The sequence below is a fragment of the Ambystoma mexicanum genome, chromosome 2q (assembly GCF_040938575.1).
Source record: "Ambystoma mexicanum isolate Mex_15411 chromosome 2q, UKY_AmexF1_1, whole genome shotgun sequence".
Taxonomy (NCBI): Eukaryota; Metazoa; Chordata; class Amphibia; order Caudata; family Ambystomatidae; genus Ambystoma; species Ambystoma mexicanum.
Window position 1 is genome coordinate 234,189,596 of NC_090924.1, and position 19,410 is coordinate 234,209,005.

At 45.4% G+C, this 19,410-nt stretch overlaps 1 protein-coding gene across 4 annotated transcripts in view; it reads left to right on the plus strand.

The window, feature by feature from the left end:
• The first annotated feature begins 953 nt into the window (after nucleotides 1-953).
• The window catches only part of KCTD5 (potassium channel tetramerization domain containing 5), a 531,705-nt gene continuing 513,248 nt past the window's right edge, over nucleotides 954-19,410 (plus strand). For 2 of the 4 annotated variants that reach the window (XM_069647193.1, XM_069647194.1), the window contains exon 1: nucleotides 956-1,297. In XM_069647193.1, coding sequence (XP_069503294.1) covers nucleotides 1,067-1,297 — 231 coding nt within the window. In that variant the 5' untranslated portion in view covers nucleotides 956-1,066. Of the gene's footprint in view, nucleotides 1,298-19,410 lie in introns of all 4 variants that reach the window. The other 2 variants (XM_069647192.1, XM_069647195.1) reach the window with 2 other exon arrangements.

Sequence of the window (19,410 nt, forward strand, 5' to 3'; positions counted from 1 at the left end):
ACTATATTTGCATATACATATACTGTTACTAGTTAAACTAATTTTTATGCTTTTTGCTATAATACCGCCCTGAAGAAGGATTGTATCCGAAATGCATTGGCACCAAAGTATTATGGGCAATTTGAGATGAGAACTCATTGTGTGATGTATAAAAATTAAACTTCCATTGGCGGCAAACGATATAGGAATGTGAATTAAACAATTCCTGCCAAAAGAATTTATTGGAACTCTATTACTTCCATATCATAAATCAGTGACTGAATATTAGCAACCAAATTGGGGCAAACTGAGATGCGCCTTTCTTAACTTAGTGGATACACTTTGTTTCTTGGAAGTTTTTTTGGCATGTTTGCGAATGTCATTTTTTCGAATTGTTCCTCGAAATGTGTTCTTCAATGGTGTGGATCCAATGTAAAGGATCTGAACCGGCTTGGCAGAGCAGTAATATAAATGTTGCACACCTTACAAGTGACAGTTGCACCCACGTCGGGCGGGAGCCGGGACACACTCAGCACAGAAACAGTAGGCAACATTCCATTATCACGTTTCTTCACCACACACCCGGACAAGAAAGCATGAATAAAGCCATGTCTACTATATGTCCCAGTGACAGGAGAAAAGGCTTCAAGGTTGCATAGCAGCTCTCCGGGAACACAGAACCGCGCAGGATCCATGGCCATCCAGGAGAATTTAACGCAGCAGTGTAGCGGCGCAATAGTTTCAGCTTCCACATAACAACCAAAAATAACATGTTTAGGGACCACATGGAGCTTGTAATCCATCCTACAAGACAATATTTTTGTCATCCTCACACAGCCGCAAGAGGGAGTATTTTATACGCTGACCCTCATTTCTTTGCTGTCGAGCTCTTAATCCTTTCTGTTTTTCTTTTTGTAGGCTAAAGTCCTCTTTCTTTGCCAATGCTTAATTCCGCCTCCTGCCACTGCCTCCTGGCTGGCGGAAGCGGAAGGAGCGCGCGGAGCCCCTGCTGGGAGGGAGGTTATTAAAGCGCGAGCGCTTCCCGGGATTTCTCAGCCTAGGCTGCAGAAGGTGGGTGCCGGGGGCCATGGCGGCGGAGAATAACTATGAAATGAACGGGCCAGTAACCTCCGTGTGCCGGCGCTGCGCCGTGCCTACCCTGGTCGACAGGACTCTGCTGTCAGGAAGCGTTTCAAAGTGGGTGCGCCTGAACGTTGGCGGCACCTACTTCTTGACTACCAGGCAGACGCTTTGCAGGGACCCAAAATCATTTTTGTACCGTCTGTGCCAGGCCGATCCGGACTTGGACTCCGACAAGGTATGGAGGCTTGAGAGGCGGTGGGTGGGGTGACCGGGGCATCCGAGGACACCCAGGAGATGTCGTAGCGTGTACATTAAGTTGGCTTCAGAGCAGTTTCTTGAGACTGCACCAATCGAAGTTATTGGGTTATAGACGGTCGGCACTTGTGGGCATTCGCCCTTGCTGTGTGAGCACAGCAGGCTGGTACCCGCAAGAAGGCCGATGGGCTGCTGGTCACTCTGGCGTGGGCTGTCGGGGTTGCATGGCCCTAAAGTGACAAATGCATGTGTAAGGTTGTAGAAGCGTGGACAGCTGGCTAACAGGTTCACCTGTTTAGCTTTATTGCAAGCACGGGAATGTTCAGACTGGGTGGGCGCGGTCAGTGTTAATCTTGCACCGTGCGCATGTAGTTTAGTTTAATGTTGTCAGTGCAGCTGCACCACAAACGTTTGCATATTTCCACGTCCTTGCTCCCTCGGTTCTCCCGTTGTCCATTGCCCTCACTCTCCTTGTGATTTGCATGGAGGTACTCATTGTGCACACGGTGAACAAAGTTATCTGAAATGCCTGCGTAGCATACAGTAGTCGTGGCTAAACCCTTTGCTATGCCTTTTTAGGTTTGGTTGACATGTGGTGCTGTAATCGCTGTTTACAAGCCAAAGCTGTTGTCTTGGGAAGTGACGACACATGAGACGTGAGGAGGTGGGCACAGCCAGTGGAGTGGCTAGCTTCCATTGTACCCACCCTTTGCAGGCCAATTACTATTGTGACACCTATTTGCGCAAACACCCCAACCTCCGAGCTAGCTCTGTACTTGTAAAGGGATACCAATGTAAGGCGATGCCATAATTGCAGCTGGGCTAGGGAGGACTAAGTCTGCTCTGTTTTAGGCTGAACCTTGCTGCTCTTGATCACTGATTTAAGAATCAATTGGCTGCTTCCAATCATTGGAAACTGGATTGAAGCTCTGCAGTGGGACACTAGTGAGGACGCTGTGCCGGAAATAATTGTGAACTTGGATAGCTGCCGGCCTCAGTATGTAGTTATGTGGGAGCATCTTGGGGGAACCAGGTGTTGTGGGTCTTAAGCTTTCCTACACGGATGGGGTGTAGCCATTGTCTTATCCTTTCGTCCACAGGAACACATTTCTCACATGCAGCCAGGCTTGCATTAGCACACAAATTGATAAATAAGCCCTTTGTTTGCTGTATCGTGGGGCGAAGTCTAGAAAGTGGCAGTTATGGAGATTAATGCCTCAACGATCAACATTTGTCAAGTTTATTGAAAGTGTGGTTATCTTTGTACACAGACCAGCATATTTTTGTATTTTACATCTTCTAACCTTTGTTTTTAAGCGTGTCAGAACTTTAATGCTTGGACTCGAAGAATACACTTAGATGGAATTTGTTGTCATTTTAAAGTTGGGAGGGAAGCCTTGCCCATGATTACCTCCGTGGTTACTGGAGTCTGTTCTTTTGTCTGGTGGTTGTTGTGGCTTGTGGAATGAAGAGGGAATATAACTAGAATGGGTATGCAAAGAAAAGGAGTGAAGGGCAGGCAGTTAAGATGGAACAATAAAGGAGTATAGATGTATAACCGGCCTCAGAGCATTATTCATGGTATCCAGATTATATGGTGAAGGCACACATTTGGCGACGAGGGGAACACTAATCCACGCATGTGAAAAGACTATGAAGGTGATTGGTTGAAAAAAAAAGAAGGAATAGAAGATACTGGGAAAATGATATGAATGATGACCTAAGGAGGAGGTCACAACAGGACAGAGAAAGGACACTAAGGAAGCAAAAGGATAAAGGATGAAAATGGGACCCTGGGCTGATAGCTAAAATGTAAACTGAACTGGAGGCAGGGTGACGAGCAAATGGACAGTAACGGCAACCCGGATGCAAATGTAAAGTGAAGTGAAATACTGCTGGATACGGAAGGACAGAAATAAAGATACACAGATACAGTCAGTAAGAGGTGCTGCGCAACATGTGATTGGCGACATGATGGGAAATGATCGCTTTGGGCACAAGTTCTATGATGGGGGAAAAATGAAAGTTATAAGAGTACATATTAAATGATATTGACAGCACAAGTACCGCATGGAAAAGGAATTGCAGATAGTATGGTGAGCCGACGTGCAATGTAGCCGTTGCATAGGGAAAGTTGCAGAATCTAATAAAGGATAACCTGAGTAGTGGCAACATATACAGTATGTTGGAAGTTGCTTCAACAGAAAATGCATTGTTTAAAATGGATAAAGAATGTAGAAGGTGACTTACCAAGGCGCAAGGCACAACATGGAAGCGGGACAGCACTGGAAAATTGAAACGCTCAGAGGAAAGGACCTCGGAGCATGAGGTAACGTGCTGCCATCTTTGGCTGCTTGAACCAAATGACAGGAAGTGTCATAGCAACGCAGTGCAACGCGATGGAAATGAGACAAAAGTAATGAAAACATGAATTAGTAAAATGTTATCAAAGAAATAACAAACGTAATAAGAGCACTGCTGATGTATCATCTGCTGATATACAGGGTGATTGGAAGAATGCATCGTCATCGTGGCATTTATTTTACACAACGAAGCGCCTGGAAGTCTCGAGCTTAAGGAATTGAAATAATTAAAGGTGCAGAGTAAAAGAAGTCTCACAAACAAGTCACATGAAATGAGTGAAACTTTTTTTTTTTAAATAGGTCAACGGACAAAAGCTTTAAGGATTAACATACATTACAAGGACTGTCACAGCAACACAGTCATGTAGGTGTGACAATGTATAACACACCAGTGTCGGAGAGTTGCAGCAATTAAATGTGAGACAATAATTAAAGATATGACACCTACTCTTGTACAGTAATGTCAATAGCACATCAGGATCAATAATGCTGCGCCATATCAAAACAAAACAGCACTGTCAATTCAAAACCAGCAGCAACAGTTAAGAGGCTAGGGGAACTTAACAGAGCCATTAAGGACAAAAGAATTAGGCTCGTGCATGGGCCCAGCAAAACCGATAAGAATTTGGTGACAAAAGGGCAGTTTTGACTGGTGTTATGTGTCGTCGAACATATCACATTGAAGTCACTGAACATTGAACTCCAAGATAAATAAATGTAATCTGAGAGACATGAATAGAAAAATGAGACTACGGAAGCTTTATAGAACTTTTGAAACCAGAAAGTGATATAATAATGGTTTGCCTTCCTTACATCGTGCACAACATACAGCAGAGTGTATATTAACTAACGGGCATCAATGGTGAAGTCACTGTGCATGCATGGTTAGGGAGGATTACATATGCAGAGTGGCTGAGGTGCATGGATAGAAAACTGAAGTTTGATCCTGTTTCAGCACAGATACTAGATTATCACAGCAGTCTACAGAAAGAGATCTGCATAGCTGAGACCGATGTTAAAAAAAAGAAAAAAAAAACCCAATGTGAAGCTACCAGTTCAAAATATCATCTGAGGGTATAAGTGGGGATTTAGATCTAGCTCAGGACATATGGGGAACCCTCATCCCGAGTTTATTTCATTACCTACACCGCCCAGAATCATTCAATCTTGAGCCATATGATCAAGGGCGGCGGTGGCAAGAGTGGATGATTGAATTTGAGGGCTTCCTCAGAGCACTAGGAAATGACAATGTTCCAAACAAATTAGACATATTTATGAATTTGGTAGGAGGAAAAATGAGTGTCATAAGAACATTGACAACTGAGGAGAGAACATCGTACCAGCTTCTTCTTGCTGCTCTAGGGGCACGCTTGATAATTGCTCCTAACAAAGATTATGAATATCTGTTTAACCAATGCAAACAGAGCCCACAGGAGACAATTGCACAGTTTGTATTGCGATTGCAAGAGAAAGCCACCTGTTGTGAGTTCGCAAAATGTGATGATGAAGAAGCCATTAGGTTAAGAATAATTGAAGGCTGCACATTGTCAGAGTTGCAGAGACATCTTCTAAGGGTGCCCCTCTCATTGAAAGACATTCTGGAATTGGCGAGAATGTATGAAAGAGTTGAGAAACAAGCCGCAGATATGGAAAGTGAAGGGAAGTTGGAGACACTGGCTGGCTTCAGATGCAATGTGCAAAAACAGTCCCGATACTCGAGCAGGATATTCTCTCAAGGCACATGGAATGGTATTAAGTGGTCCGGGAAGGCTGTGTTCTAGATGTGGATTTAGGTTTCCACACAAAGGTCGTTGCCCGGCCATTGGCCAGAGATGTGTGGGATGTGGTCAGAGAAATCACTTTTTGGTCATGTGTAAAGAGAGAACATCTTTATTGTTGACCTGTGGAACTGGTGCCCAGCCAATATTGAATGGGAAACAATGCCTAGTGATGGAGCATTCTGAGAATGGAGAGGTGAGCAGGAGGAAACCAGGGGGTCAATGTGATGTGGCCACCCCAGATCGAGGACTAATGGTTGGAAGAAAGTGGCTGTCTCAAGAAGAGACCCTAAGAAGTCACCAAGGGATTTCCCATGAAGTGACAGGATGTGTTCTTAGTGAAAGAATGGTCAGCTACCAGGGAAAAGACTGTTTCCCAAGGTGTGAAAATTATAATTGCATAAATGGAGAGGAGGATGGTGACAATGAAAGGGAAGTAGTAAAGTGGGACAGAGTTTGGACAACTAGTAAGAGGAAAGTTGAGGAACATGAGGAACATTTGATGGATGGGGATGAGAGCATGCGATGGGGTCAAAGACAGCGAAGGAAGATGGACCTTAATGAGTCAGAGCCTCTCTTTGTAACTGATTTTAAAGGGCCCGTGGTCATTGCCAGGAGAGATGAAGTGGCTGGGAATCCGTTCTTTCGTGCATTGTCAAGATGATTCAGGTGGGGAAGCAGCATATAAGGAGAGAAGGAATGAAGAGGTGCATGAGGAACGGGGAAATGAAGAACCTGTTGATGTCCAGTCACTTAAAGACTGGACATTCTCCACCATATTGGCTGGTGAGGGAAGTCGGGGGACAGTCAATATTCAGCCCCAAAAAAATATTCGTAAACCTGTACGTCTGAGCAGATGTAGAGGTGATCTCGCTGGACAGATGGGGAGTGAACTTATATGATAAGCAGGGGGGGGGAATCTTGTGGCTTGTGGAATGAAGAGGGAATAGAACTAGAATGGGTATGGAAGGAAAAGGAATGAAGGCCAGGCAGTTAAGATGGAACAATAAAGGAGTCTAGTTGTATAACCGGCCTCAGAGTATTGTAGATATCCAGATTATATGTTGACGGTACACAACAGTGGTCTTCCTGTTTGCTAATCTCGACCTGTTGTATTTCTCCATGGGTTGTAACTTTTCAGTGAGTATAGTCTACTGTATTAAAAAAAGAAATGTAACGGAATGCTGTGGCTGAACCTGCAGAAACCCTGCAAATTCTGGAGATGTTTGAGGGAATTCCCGGGGTCCTGCAGTTCTGTTTGCCATACATCTTAATCTGGTCAGTTTTTTAGTAGCAGTTTCTCTTGTGTATAACATGCACCATGAGTAATGGTATGTGCAAAATTAATACATGTTTGACCCATGTGTTTAAACAGTCTAGTGGTCTTTTGGGGGTGTAGGCTCAGGGATGGAGATGTACTCTGAAAAAATGGCCTCCCAAAACACAGCTCCACAACTTCTGCAGACCTCTGCAATAACACAAGACATGCACAAGATTCTTGCACTATAAGTGGCACACTTGGTTTATGGTCTCTATGTTGAACTGGCAAGTACCTGTAACTTATTTTTAAGTGGCTACCTGGCTGAAGATGTTCTGCTTCTGTGGGAGCTGCTCTGACCCACTAGTCCCTCTGAACTGTGACCACCACAGTTTAGCTGCCTGTTACAACTAGCCAAACCCCCAATGAAAATGGGAATGTACGCAATACATTTCAAGTGTCTGACATTTAAAGGATTCTTGTTATAAGAGGGTGAGAAGTTAATTGATCATTGCCCCTCCTAACATTATGTATCACCAAAATGTAACTTCTCAAAGTATCTGACACACTGCTTAATGCAGAGGTTCCAATCAACAGAATACACCCCGAAGAGTGACTCTTTTTTGAAAGGTAAAGGCTATTTCCCAGTTTCCTTTGAGGAATTTAAGGAGCGTTTTCTGTGAAATGAGTGTCTGCATTCTGGAGGGATTTCTCTTCACTTGCAGTTTTAGCTTTTTGTTGTCCTGATTCTGAGTTCCCATTAACTTGAAGTCCTCCTGTCCGAAGTAGACATTTTCTTGGCTCTTTGAAGGCTTACTGCTTTTACTTTCTTACTAAAATATGTTCTAGTATTAGTCATTAAGTAGCTATCCATAACATTTCCCCAAGATCCATCTACTTATACATTCTCACAGAACGAACTGATAAGTCTGAAAACTACTTTTGCAGTGCCACTTGACTACCACCATACCGATTGCTATAGGAAGACTTGCCGAGCTGCTAGTCGAATCTCTTGAACACTACTGGTAGGTTCTCCCTACTGTACTAAAACCATGGTCGCTTGGTGGTGAGGATGAATGAGTGACATCTGGTATTGTATCACTGTGGGCTAGCAAAACTCCTTTTCAGTACCCAGGCCAACACACAACCGACTCCTTGCCAGGTAAAGTAGATGCAAGCCAGTAAACTTGGAGAGGCAGCACATTTCTGCTGCAGAATCTGTTCAAAGTCAGACAATCCAGTGACAACCAGAATATTAAGTTCACGTGGAGGCTGCCATGTTATGTCAGGTCACGAGACTAAAGGGAATAGCTTAAGGTAGAGAACATCCCAACCCAAAACAGCGGTCCTTGTTTCTCCTGCCTCCTTTCACCACTACCACACTTCTCCAGACTAACCACTATTTTGCTATTCCCACTAATCAAAGCTGAGGTCAAAACATCTAAAATACTTGTTGCCAAAAGATAAATGTACCTATATTATTCCCTCGTGCCCCCACGGGCTTCCCCTGAAGCAAAACCCCACAAGAAAAAATGCAGTATTGGAAGAGGTCTCGCTCCCCAAGTGAGTCCTCGCGCTGTTATTCCTCTTCAGAGAGTCCACCGCCCCAGGGATTTGCCTGAGCATGTACCTTTTCCCACCCATCCCTCCAATCCCGGCGGAATGAGGATGTCCGCCTGAAGATGTTGGACATCTTTGCTGAGGCACCAATGGCTCCGGCCGACTGGTCCCACCACGTCGGTTGTGACTGGCAGGGTACCCACTGTGTGACCACTCCCACACACCTAAGGGCCCAGAGCTTGTCCAAGAAATGGACAAGGTCCTTCTGTGCCGACAGGTCCCGGCTTAAGGCGCTGAGGCCTCAGGGCTAGCTCTGGCTTAGTAGTCGGGAATACATCCGGCTCCCTATAGACGCCTTCATGTCAAAGATAGCCGTTAAGATAGCACAGCGGGTTGAGCGCCCACTGCTGTGATGTGTGATCTACAGGTCACAGGTTTTAATACCGACCAGGCCAACTCAGCCGTTCATCCTTCCGAGGTGAATAAATGAGTACCAACTTCGGTATTATAAATGGATGTAAAACTGACAAGTAGGGTGACCAGGTCCCTTTGGACTCAAACCTCTGGGTTCTAGGGAGGTGAGGGATTATCCAGAGCAATGGTATGGTGAAGGCAAGGATGTGCTGGGTCTAGTAGAGGAGCTGCAGGTCGCCAGTGGCCTTGACAACTATCCATAGCATTTTGCCAGCTCTCACCTCAGGAAAGCCTCCGTGCTTGATGGCTAGTCCTCTGGGGCTGTTTGGTCCATCCAGTTCAAAGGTTTAGTACGAACTTTGTGATATTCTGGAAGATGCCCCCAAGAAAGACATTTCTGCCAGTCAATGTGGCAGTGGAGGCCCCTGTACTGGAGGTGTTGGAGAAGCATGCCTCTGTTCCAGCAGTGGACAGTTAACTTGCGAGGAAGCACCATCCCGCCCTTTGGACCCAGACTTTCTCTCTCTCCTCCCATGCTTCACCTGCGAGCTTTGTGGATCAGGCTGTAACTGCTAGCCTATCTAGACGTCTATCTTCCTGTCCCTTCCTCTGTACAGGGTAAGAGGTTTAACGCATGCTGCATCTATAAGGCAGTCACCCTCAAGTCACACAGCCACCTTGCAGAGAAACTTGGCATCTCTGGCAAACAACACACCACCAGAAGCCAGGAGGACACGTGCAGACTTGAAATCTGCCGCTGCTAAAAGGAAAGGACCAGACACAAGCCTTCTCTGCCTACGCCTCAAGACTATGGAACCTCCTGCCCGTCCGCTTCAGACTCTCTCCCATGCCCCTACAGTTCAGAAAAAACTCACGTGTTCAGAAGTCTCTCCTCAACACATCAGCCATTCCCGTTGTCCCTATCCCCTGAGCCACCTGACTTGCTAGACGCGTCTGCTACTCTTCCCCACCACCCTGTACTGTGCCTCTGTGCCTGTCTGTATCCTAACCCCTGCTGTATACTGTTCGGTTACCTTTAAAAAGCGCCCTCTTATGCATCTGCCCTTTTGTATACCTCGGTAAAGTGCTCCGTTGCTTCTCGAATCCAGGTCCTCGCTCAATAAATATATTAACCTGGGAAGGAGGAATCTGGCATGCCGGTCTTAAATGTATCATTGTGGGTAACGGGAGGTGGAATGATTTCCTGCTAGTAATGGCGGCTCTTGTTGCAAACGTGTATCCCTCCCTCAGATCCTCGTGGACACCATCTCGGCACTGCTTAATCCTTCAAAGAGGAAAGTAAGGGATGGGAAGTACCGTGCCGCTGCTAGCATAACACCCCAATGCCTGAGCATACTTTCACAAAACTTTCTGTGCATCAGCTGAACCTTCAGCAAAGGCAAGGTCCAAGAGAAGGTGGGGTTAAAAGCACAACTTTTATGTTTTTGTGCCAAAGACAGAGTAGGTGGGCCACTTAGTAGTAGGGTTGGGGTTAGGATGCTTTAGGCCTGTATACACCTCTCCCTCAATTAAATTTATGCGGTGCCTGCCCTCCCGCACTCTACCATTTTGGGACCCAGTTCGCTCATTAATTTTTTGTTTCTGGTTCTTCCTATTTGTGTTTTCCAGTAATTTTGGCCTCTGCTTATACATAGTCCAAGAAGCCTGAAGGCAGATCTGTGCCGGAGAGAGCCCTTCCGGCTGCTGACTCAAAGCTGTAAGCAGGACATTAGGCATTGGAAGCCACTGCAGGAACTGACAAATGCCCCAGTATTTGACGACAATCCTTGCATTCCCAGCAGCAGCATAAACTAGCCATGGAGGTAGCCATGGAGGACCTGTACCCACCTCTCGCCTCCCCCAACCCTCGGTCAGTTTGCTGCCCCATGCTTTCTGGCTTTCCACAACCACCCAGACTTCAGATTCGGGTCCTTTAGGTGCCATGCATTTAAGAAAATTACTTGACTCCATGCCACCTCTTATAAGATTGTACATATCCACACTGGCTGTAAATGAGTCTGTTGGCTGCCTTGAATAGTGTTTTATTTAGATGGGATATTTTAGAGCCTGCATTCATTCTTGTGCTTTGTGGTTTTCTCAGCTAAAGTTCTAGGGTGTTACCAGGCTAAATGTCAAACATTTATTTAAATCTGCTGTTGAGCTGTGCTTCTTAAAATCATGCATATAATCACTGAAGATATTTAAGTTCTAAATTGTGCATATTCTCATGAATGAACCAGATGTTTGCTTTAAGGACTATATCTGTATTGCGAGGGTTTTAATCCGATCTTCCCGGCAGTCTAGCTGTGAAGGTCTTGCTCAGCCTTTTATTTGTACCTATTGTGTTTTGGACAATGCTCAAGTTAAGCACCATTAGGCAAGGGATAGTGGTTCACGTCTGAATTGTTATGATATGACATGTATAACTTGCCTATAGACAAGTGTTTCAAGGCGCAACGGGGCCAGGGAGGGGGAAACGGAGGGAAGACACAGCGATCCTACTAGGCCAGGTGAAGATCGCACAAGTGCAGGGGAGGGCGGAAGGGGAAAAAGCAGGGGGAAAGGGGAGGGGGCAGTGCGATACATAGGATGACAGTGAAATAAATATAGAGAACTAAATGGAAGTGCAGCCAGCTGGTGGCAAGTGCATGGGTAAGTGCAGACATCGGGTGACAAGTGCTAGTAGGGGCTGTAGGGACACAGAACAGTCCCCGAGTGCAAGGGTTGCCAGGTGGGCAGTGCAGGTGTGGAACTGGCGGAGGGGGGAGGGCTTGGGCCTGAAATCAGAGGGTAGCCAGGTAAACCAGTGCAGTATCAGATTCAGCCAGGAGATCAGGAGAGGAGAGAAAGCAGAACCAAAGAGGAAGGTCTTGAGGTGCTTCCGGAACTGGAGATGGTTCTCCTCAAGTTTCAGAGAGGCAGGGAGGCTGTTCTAAAGGGAGGCCCCATCAGAAGAAAAAGATCTAACACCAACTCGCTGCTTGGAGAAGCGACTAACCTTGAGGGAGTGGGAGGCGGATGAGCGAAGGGCTTGAGAAGGAAGATATTTAGGAAGACAGAATTGAAGGTATTGAGGTCCTAGGCCCCAGAAGGCCTTGTGGACAATGCAGAGGGTTTTGAACATGATCCTCGCAGCTACTGGGAGCCAGTGCAGAGATTTCAGTCCTGTGGAGATGCGCTCCCTGCGCTTGAGGCCAAGAACAAGTCTTGCACTCCTGTTATGGATGAGTTGCATAGGGCGGAGAGTAGAGGCAGGCAAATTTAGAAAGAGGCTGTTGTAGTAGTCCAGCCTAGAGAGAACTAGCTCTGGGGGAAGGAGAGGAAAGGAAGAATACCTCTGAGGAGGTGCAGCTGATGGTGTGACTTCTTAGAGACGTCAGATGTGAGGAGAGAAGGAAAGTGTGGAATTGAAGATGACCCTGAGGTTTTTAGCCTCACAGATGCGAGCAGGAAGAGGGCAAACAGAGGCCGGCCAGAGAGTGACAGGAAAGGAGGGAGCAGGTGTGCTGATGAGGATCTGTCTTATTGGCATGAAGGCAGAGATCATTGGCGGCACACTCTTGGATGGCTGACATAGATGATAGAAGAGATGGCCGAAGGGAGCCTGAACATGAGCTTGGTGTCATCCGCATTGACTGAAAGTTGGGGCAGTGTGTGACTCTGCGGTGGGCATGAAGTGCCAGGTATTGGTTGAACAGCCAGAGAGATAGGTTAGACCCATAGGGAACACCAGAGGTAGAGAAAGAGATAGAGGAAGGACCCAAGTTGGACCTGGGAGGGTCGATCGGAGAGGAAGGTCAGCCAGGCCAGGGCCTATTCGGTGATACCAAGGTTATCACGGAGATGGTTAAGCAGGATGGGGTGGTTTGACTGTGTCAAAGGCAGAAGCAGAGATCAAGTAAGATGACACAGGGGGCAGTGAAGTCGCATCAGGCATAGTCGTCCAGCAGGAGTTATTTCACAATGTGGTCTACAGATCAAGGATTTCAAACATCTGTGATTGCATTGGTCTTTGTCAGAAATGTCTAAATATGGACATGATTTCTTTTTTCTACTCCCATGTCACCCTCTCTGCTTTTGTCATTTCTGACCTTATTACACCCACCCCACTTCTTACCAGCACACTGTCACTGAAAGTTACTATCTAACTGTGGCTACGTTTATGCATATATTAACTTGGATTAGGGAACCAGTGTGAATGCTGACCAGTGGAACCTCTACATTTGCAGGCATTGAATTATACATGTGGTGTTATTTTTTCCAATCTTATTGGTTTATTGGCATGAAAAACAAATAGTAACACCCCCCCTCCCACAGCTGCACATTCCTCCATCTCCCCCCTTCCTATTCTCTCCCAGTACATTTATTCATTCACAGTACCCCTGTCTACAACCCCACTCCCCCAAACCCTATACACAGTAGATGTTTTCGTCCAACTCCTTCTCGGATATCTGGCAGCTCCCTCCTTTTCCCCCTTTTCACCTCTAGCTCTTCCAGGGGTACCTCATTCCTCGCACCTGGTAAATGCAGGAGATTTTAGCCCCCGATCAATCCGCAACTGCATCAGCGGACTTGCGCCCGGTTCTTGAGGTATTTCCTGCCATATAGCAGCTAAGTGTTAGTAACTGCCTGTATATGTCAAAACATTACCCCTTGTGAGCCCATACTGCGCATACCTGCGGTGTTTAACACTGGTTCAGTCCTTCAGGAGTCTCGATTTTCCAGACGACATTGAATGACACACTCCCATGGACACCCTACCAGCATTTTCACCTGAAATGAGCACTTTTGCTGCCATCCAGAATTCTAACAAAAGGATTGTTTTGGCCACCCATCAGGTAGTTTTGCAGAGTCTATTCTGAGTTTCTGCCAGGTTTGGTATTCAAACTGATCTCACACCACACATCACATCTTGCAAACTACCACTACTTTGAAAACATTTCAAGACTCACCATGGATGATCTGATTGCCTCCCAAGCATCCCTCAAGCCCACCTCATAAACAGACATCCTCCCTGCCTTCAAGCACTCCCTTCCCTGTCAATTAATCTTGCTCAAGGACCCCTCTCATTCGACTCTCAAATCCAAAGAAATCCTGCTACATCTCAAGAAGCCAACACTTCACCCAGATTATCTCATTGCACCGTTGCCCATCTTCCTTCCAAGTTAGGATTAATGAGAAAGCAGTAGCCACAACTCCACCAACGCAGACTCCAACAACCTCCTTCAGTTCTACAAATCTGGCATCAGACCCAGATGCAGCACAGAGAAGGATACCATCAAGGTGATTCATGATGCCCTTATTAGGGAGGCGATTTAAATTTGCAAGCTACCTGCCAGCCCTAAGTTACTTATTGCCTCAATTCAATACATACAGACAATACACAATTTCTTACTTTCCAAGAGTCCAATATCACTAGCCAATGGCTAGCGGTGAGTGCACATTTGTGGCCCTCAACATCCTTGGCTCTGGCCATTTTGCCACCTGGTTCTCAGACCATCATACACTCAACATTCTACATTGCAGCATTGGGATCAGCTTGACCGCCCCCAGCTGGTTCAAATTAGACCTTGTGCACCACCACCATTTGGTTAGTGAATTCCTCCAGATTGCCTTCTCTATCCATCACCTGTGGAGTTCGGCAAGGATCCATTCTCCCTATGATCTTTAACCTTCCTGGCTCCAAACATCCACCAATATGCAGATGACATGCAGCCTCACACTGATACAGTCCTAGATTTCCACTGCTTACCTGAATGCCAACCGATCCAAGACCAAATTCCTATTACTGGCAAACACCCAGACATCCTGATCTGGCTCACCACTATGAACCATGAGCAGGCCTCCCGATAAGGTGCGTACTAGGCCTTTTTACATATGAAAATCTTTTAAATACGACAGCTTTATTATTTTCCTGTCTACATTTACACAGAACTGTAGAGCAGAGGGCAGTGCAAAGGTCAGGTTACTTGACAGAAACCAGAAGGCTGCTTCTGATTTTTATCTACATGGATGTAATTGCAAGCCATGGATAAAAGCCTCTGAAACTGCATTTCTCTGAAGCCTTTCAAAAAAATAAACTGCACACTGTGATAAAAGGAATGGTATATTTGCATTCAGCATCTGCTGTGTTGTTGCTCATGGAGCAAACAGAAGCACTGTGCAGATTTATTTTCCTAGCATTTTAGGATTGTAAAACTAATGAGATGGAAAACTAAGTTGCAAATGAGAATTAATATTTTGTAACAAATTATGCTTTTTTCCCCCCAGTGAAGGCAAACCAGTATTGCACAATAGTATTTTTCAGAGTTCCTTTGCTGTGTGCATAATCATGCGGAGGCAGATAATTTAGTTTATGCTCCAATTATAAACAGTGTGCAAAATGATATATTTTATTTGTATCGTGATGACTATGCACTGTCTAGTTTACATCCATTCAACCTTGCAGTCAGTGGGGTACAATACTATAAATGGTCAGTGGCAGCAGAGTCTTTGTTCAAGGGTGAGTGATTGTCATTACACCAATCACAGGTGTTCAAGCCTCTAAAATTGCAAGACTATAATTAAAACATCCAAAACCTCACTCTTCAGGAAGTGCAAGTGCTGTTCAAAAACACATGAAGGTTACATTTGTAATTGAAATATAAACTCAGCAAATCCTTTGTGTGATATTCCAGAAAAATATTTAACTTTATGTAGCGCTTCATAAATGGTTCCCAACATCCAGGCACTGATTATTATGCCTCAGCTGATACTCTGTTAACCAACCTCTGAAAGATGTTAGCCAATAAGATAGCTCAGCCAGTTGAGAACTTTTCTGTGATTTGTGCGTTATCTGTAGGTTGCATGTTTCAATCCAACTCAGTCTTTCATCCTTTCAAAGTCGATAAAGGAGTTCTCACTTCGGTTTGGTGATAATTCTGACAAATATGTTCTATGTACAGCTCTTTGCAGAAAGAGCTATATAAATAACCATTTGACCATGAGATTAGATGTAGAATTTAGCATGGAGTCCTCCCCTCTCTGCACTGTTGTATCGTAACGTTGGCATACCATTAGGTACTAATAGATCCAAGAAATTAGGAATTTCATTAAGCATCAAAAGACAATTCTGCTATCAAACCTCAAAACACACTCCAATTCATGCTTGCTTTGCTATGTAATTGTCTAGGTTTTTGTGTTTTCAACATTTAAATATATACAGGAGCGATAGAATGGCCAGGCCTTGGAGAAATAATGAAAGGTGTCACAATACAGAAAGCTTCCACATAGTAATGCATTCCATACAGTTTTTGCATGTCACATACATTTTACTCCCTTGCAAATCAGAAAAGTCATTTTTACTCCTAAAATCACATTTACTCTCAAAGTTTAAAAATGGGGAGTAAAATACTCCCACCTCAAAATCTTATCTCGAGCACTGACCATGAGGGCTTCTGACCACTTGTGCCAAGCCCCTTACGTTCTGTATAGACACACCTCTCCTTCAAGGAGCACACAGCAAGGAAGACATGAATTGCTGGTACCAACATTGCCTCCTGCTGAAAATCAAGATCTTCATGCCAGCAAAATTCAGATCTGCTGTCCAAACCTTGATCTCCTACCTGGGTGGGACTACCCTTGCACTCCTATGTGTGCTGGTACAGCACAATTCATCAAGGGACTCCAAGAATTGGACCGTCACCTCCACCCTCATCAAACTGCACTGGCTCTTGTTGCAAGCTTGTTAAATCCTGTATCTAGGAGGGCGTTGCCTTCAAGTCCCTAGCCTGCCTTGCTGAGATGCTCTACATCTTGGGAGGCCTACCTTCCACCAAAAGTAAGGACATGTGCAGACTTTAACTTTGCCATTGCAAGAAGGAGAGAACCGTAAAATAGGCCTTCTGTCTGTGCTTCCAGGCTCTGAAACCTCTACTGTCAAAACCAGACTCTTCCCCTCGTATCTTCTGCATTTCAGAGTGAAAGGCCCTCCTTCAAGGAATGGCTCCCCGAAGACTTAAGTCCACAAACCCTCCATTCTCCACCTAACCTGAGACTCTCCAATCTGCTGCCCTGTTTACTCTCCTGGCTGCTTGCATTCCTATCTCTTTATAAGTCACTCTGACTTGTAAAGTGCTCTGTTGCTTCCCAAAGCTAGGTCAGCGCTCCATATTCAGGTGTCACAAATCTAGGCGTTACTTAATTTACTGTTGTACATTTACTGCTGTGCCCCCCTTTTTAAACCATTCCCCCACTATACGGGCATCCCAAATCTAGGTACTAAATCTACTGTTCTGCCTCATTCTATGTCCAGGTACCCCAGATCTGAGGGTTAATGCATTGCTGTTGCACACCCACCCCCCTCTCTATCCAGCTGTTCCAAATCTAGGTGTTAACTAGATTGAAGATAACCACACTGCAGTCGGCCATATCTGGCATTTAGTTCACTTGTTTGCTGGTTATACCTGGCATTGCTGCTGTCCTCAATCTGAGCTTCTCTCCCCCTTAAAAGGCATCCCAAATCTAGGTGCTACCGCATTCTTTGCTGCAGCCTCAGTCTGGGACTCTCTCCTGCCTGCTAGGCATCTCAAAGCTAGCTATCAATACTTAATAGTTTTTGACTGCCATCCTAGGCCCCCGCCCTCTTACCAGACGTTCCCAAGCTAAGCACTGCTGCTGTGACCCAGCTCAGGTACCCCACAGCCCCTTGTAGCTAAGGTACAGGGGCCTTTTGAGTAATCACCGTCTCCAACCCAGACACCAGCACGAACTGCAGGTTTCGCATAGCCCAGCTCTTCTAGCACAATGACCCAAATATAGGTTGTTGCTGCACCATCGGCAGCGCCCCATTCCAATGCCCTCCCGTATGCACGCAAACCACTAAGTCTTCACCAATTCAACGGTTAGCTAGCTGCCAACCTGCCCTCTCTACATCAACCAAAGGACCCTGGAAATAAACAGCAAAAAAGAAAACACACCAGAGACAGGAAATATCTGCAAACGACCGAACTGCGAGGTTTTACCACCCCTGCTTCAACAAAAGGAACCCCATATAAACACCAAAAACCAAACTGGGAACATAAAGGAAATGGAAGTAAACAACTGAAATGTGTGGATCTAAAACCCCATGTTCAACAATCGCAACCTCCTCTGCCCCCCCTGCCCCCGCAATACCCAGAATCAAGGAATAGTTTGCCCAAAGGATAAGGACTCGTAAGGTGCGCACCCAGAAAGCACCATCCCCTCAGCCTCTAAAAGCCCCACAATGCCCAAATCTACTAGCAATCAGACCGAAAGAAACCCACCCATCCCCCTATCGATCATGCCCCCTCATCCATAACCACAAGCCACCAAAAACCACAAAGAAGCTGAAGAACACTGCTACCCACACGAGCAGGCAAGGGCCCTTCCGACAAACGGAATAATGCAAACTCATTAAACTAGTAGACTACAAAGGACTGCAATGCCACGACACAAAACGGGAAGATGCGAAAGAATAAATCGAATGGAACACCATGGCACCTCGCCAATAAGCATGGACACAACAAAGCACACACCCATAAGCATGACAGAAAATAGCGCAAACTCCAACAGAAGGGAAAAATCTTTATACCCAACATCATAACTCGTGATGGATCACCAACCAGGACAATTCACACCACTAATGATGCTAGACAATCCAGCAAGATATTAGGACTTCACAGGTAAAGACCAGAAACGTCCAGAAGGAACAAGATGGAAAACGCCTTCACTCCATCTGTCACCAAAACTCTAGGGCACATATAGCAACTGCAACGAGATACAGAAGAGAAACCCGAAGAGGTCAGGAACCCAATACGAGACCTAGCAGATCGAAACAGACCATCCTGAGAGCAACAAGGAAACCCGCCAACAAGACATCAGACGAAACCATAAACACAACAAAGCACTGTTAAAAAAACAAAATACACTGCAATCTAATCAACGCAGGATCAATGTCCAAACATGCTACAGAGATCTACTCTGACGGTGGAATAGACTTCTTATTCTTCACAGAAACCTAGTTAGATGACAACTACAAAATCACACTACACAGCAGTCTACCCGACAATTTCAAATGCACACGAGTAAAAGGAAAGACTTGCAATAGCATACAAAGAATACGTGAAAATAAAGACGACCCACCGGACATCAAACTGCAAATCCCTTGTCCATCAGCGGACTCAAAAACCAACCTCACAATCGTACTCCTCCATGGACCGCCCGTTTGAAGACACCTTCATAGAAGCCATCACAAACATAGCCATCAAACATGACCACCTGACAATCCTCGGGAACTTCAACATACGGGTTGAAGAGAACGCAAACTCTCAAAAATCAGTAATCAAGCAACTCGAGACAATGAAACTATGCCAGATGGTTGAAGGAGCGACTCAGCGGGACACTGTCGATGCAATCTTCGTCAACAAAATTTTTTATCTCTACTGCGCCACCAATACAAATACTATGGAGTGACCACCTCATACCATTCAAGATCCAACTACCAGAAAAAGCACTCTAACAGCTTCAAAAGATCCCTGCAACCTGGAAAAGAAACTGGAATACAATCAAAAGTAATAACTTCAAATAACTGGAATCCTTGAAACCATCCACTGTAAGCCTGGATGGAACTGACATAGACGAAAAAGCAGACCTAATCCAGAAATCGTTGAAACAATAGATGGCATCTCCCCAGAAAAACCCTTCATCACTTCACAAAAGA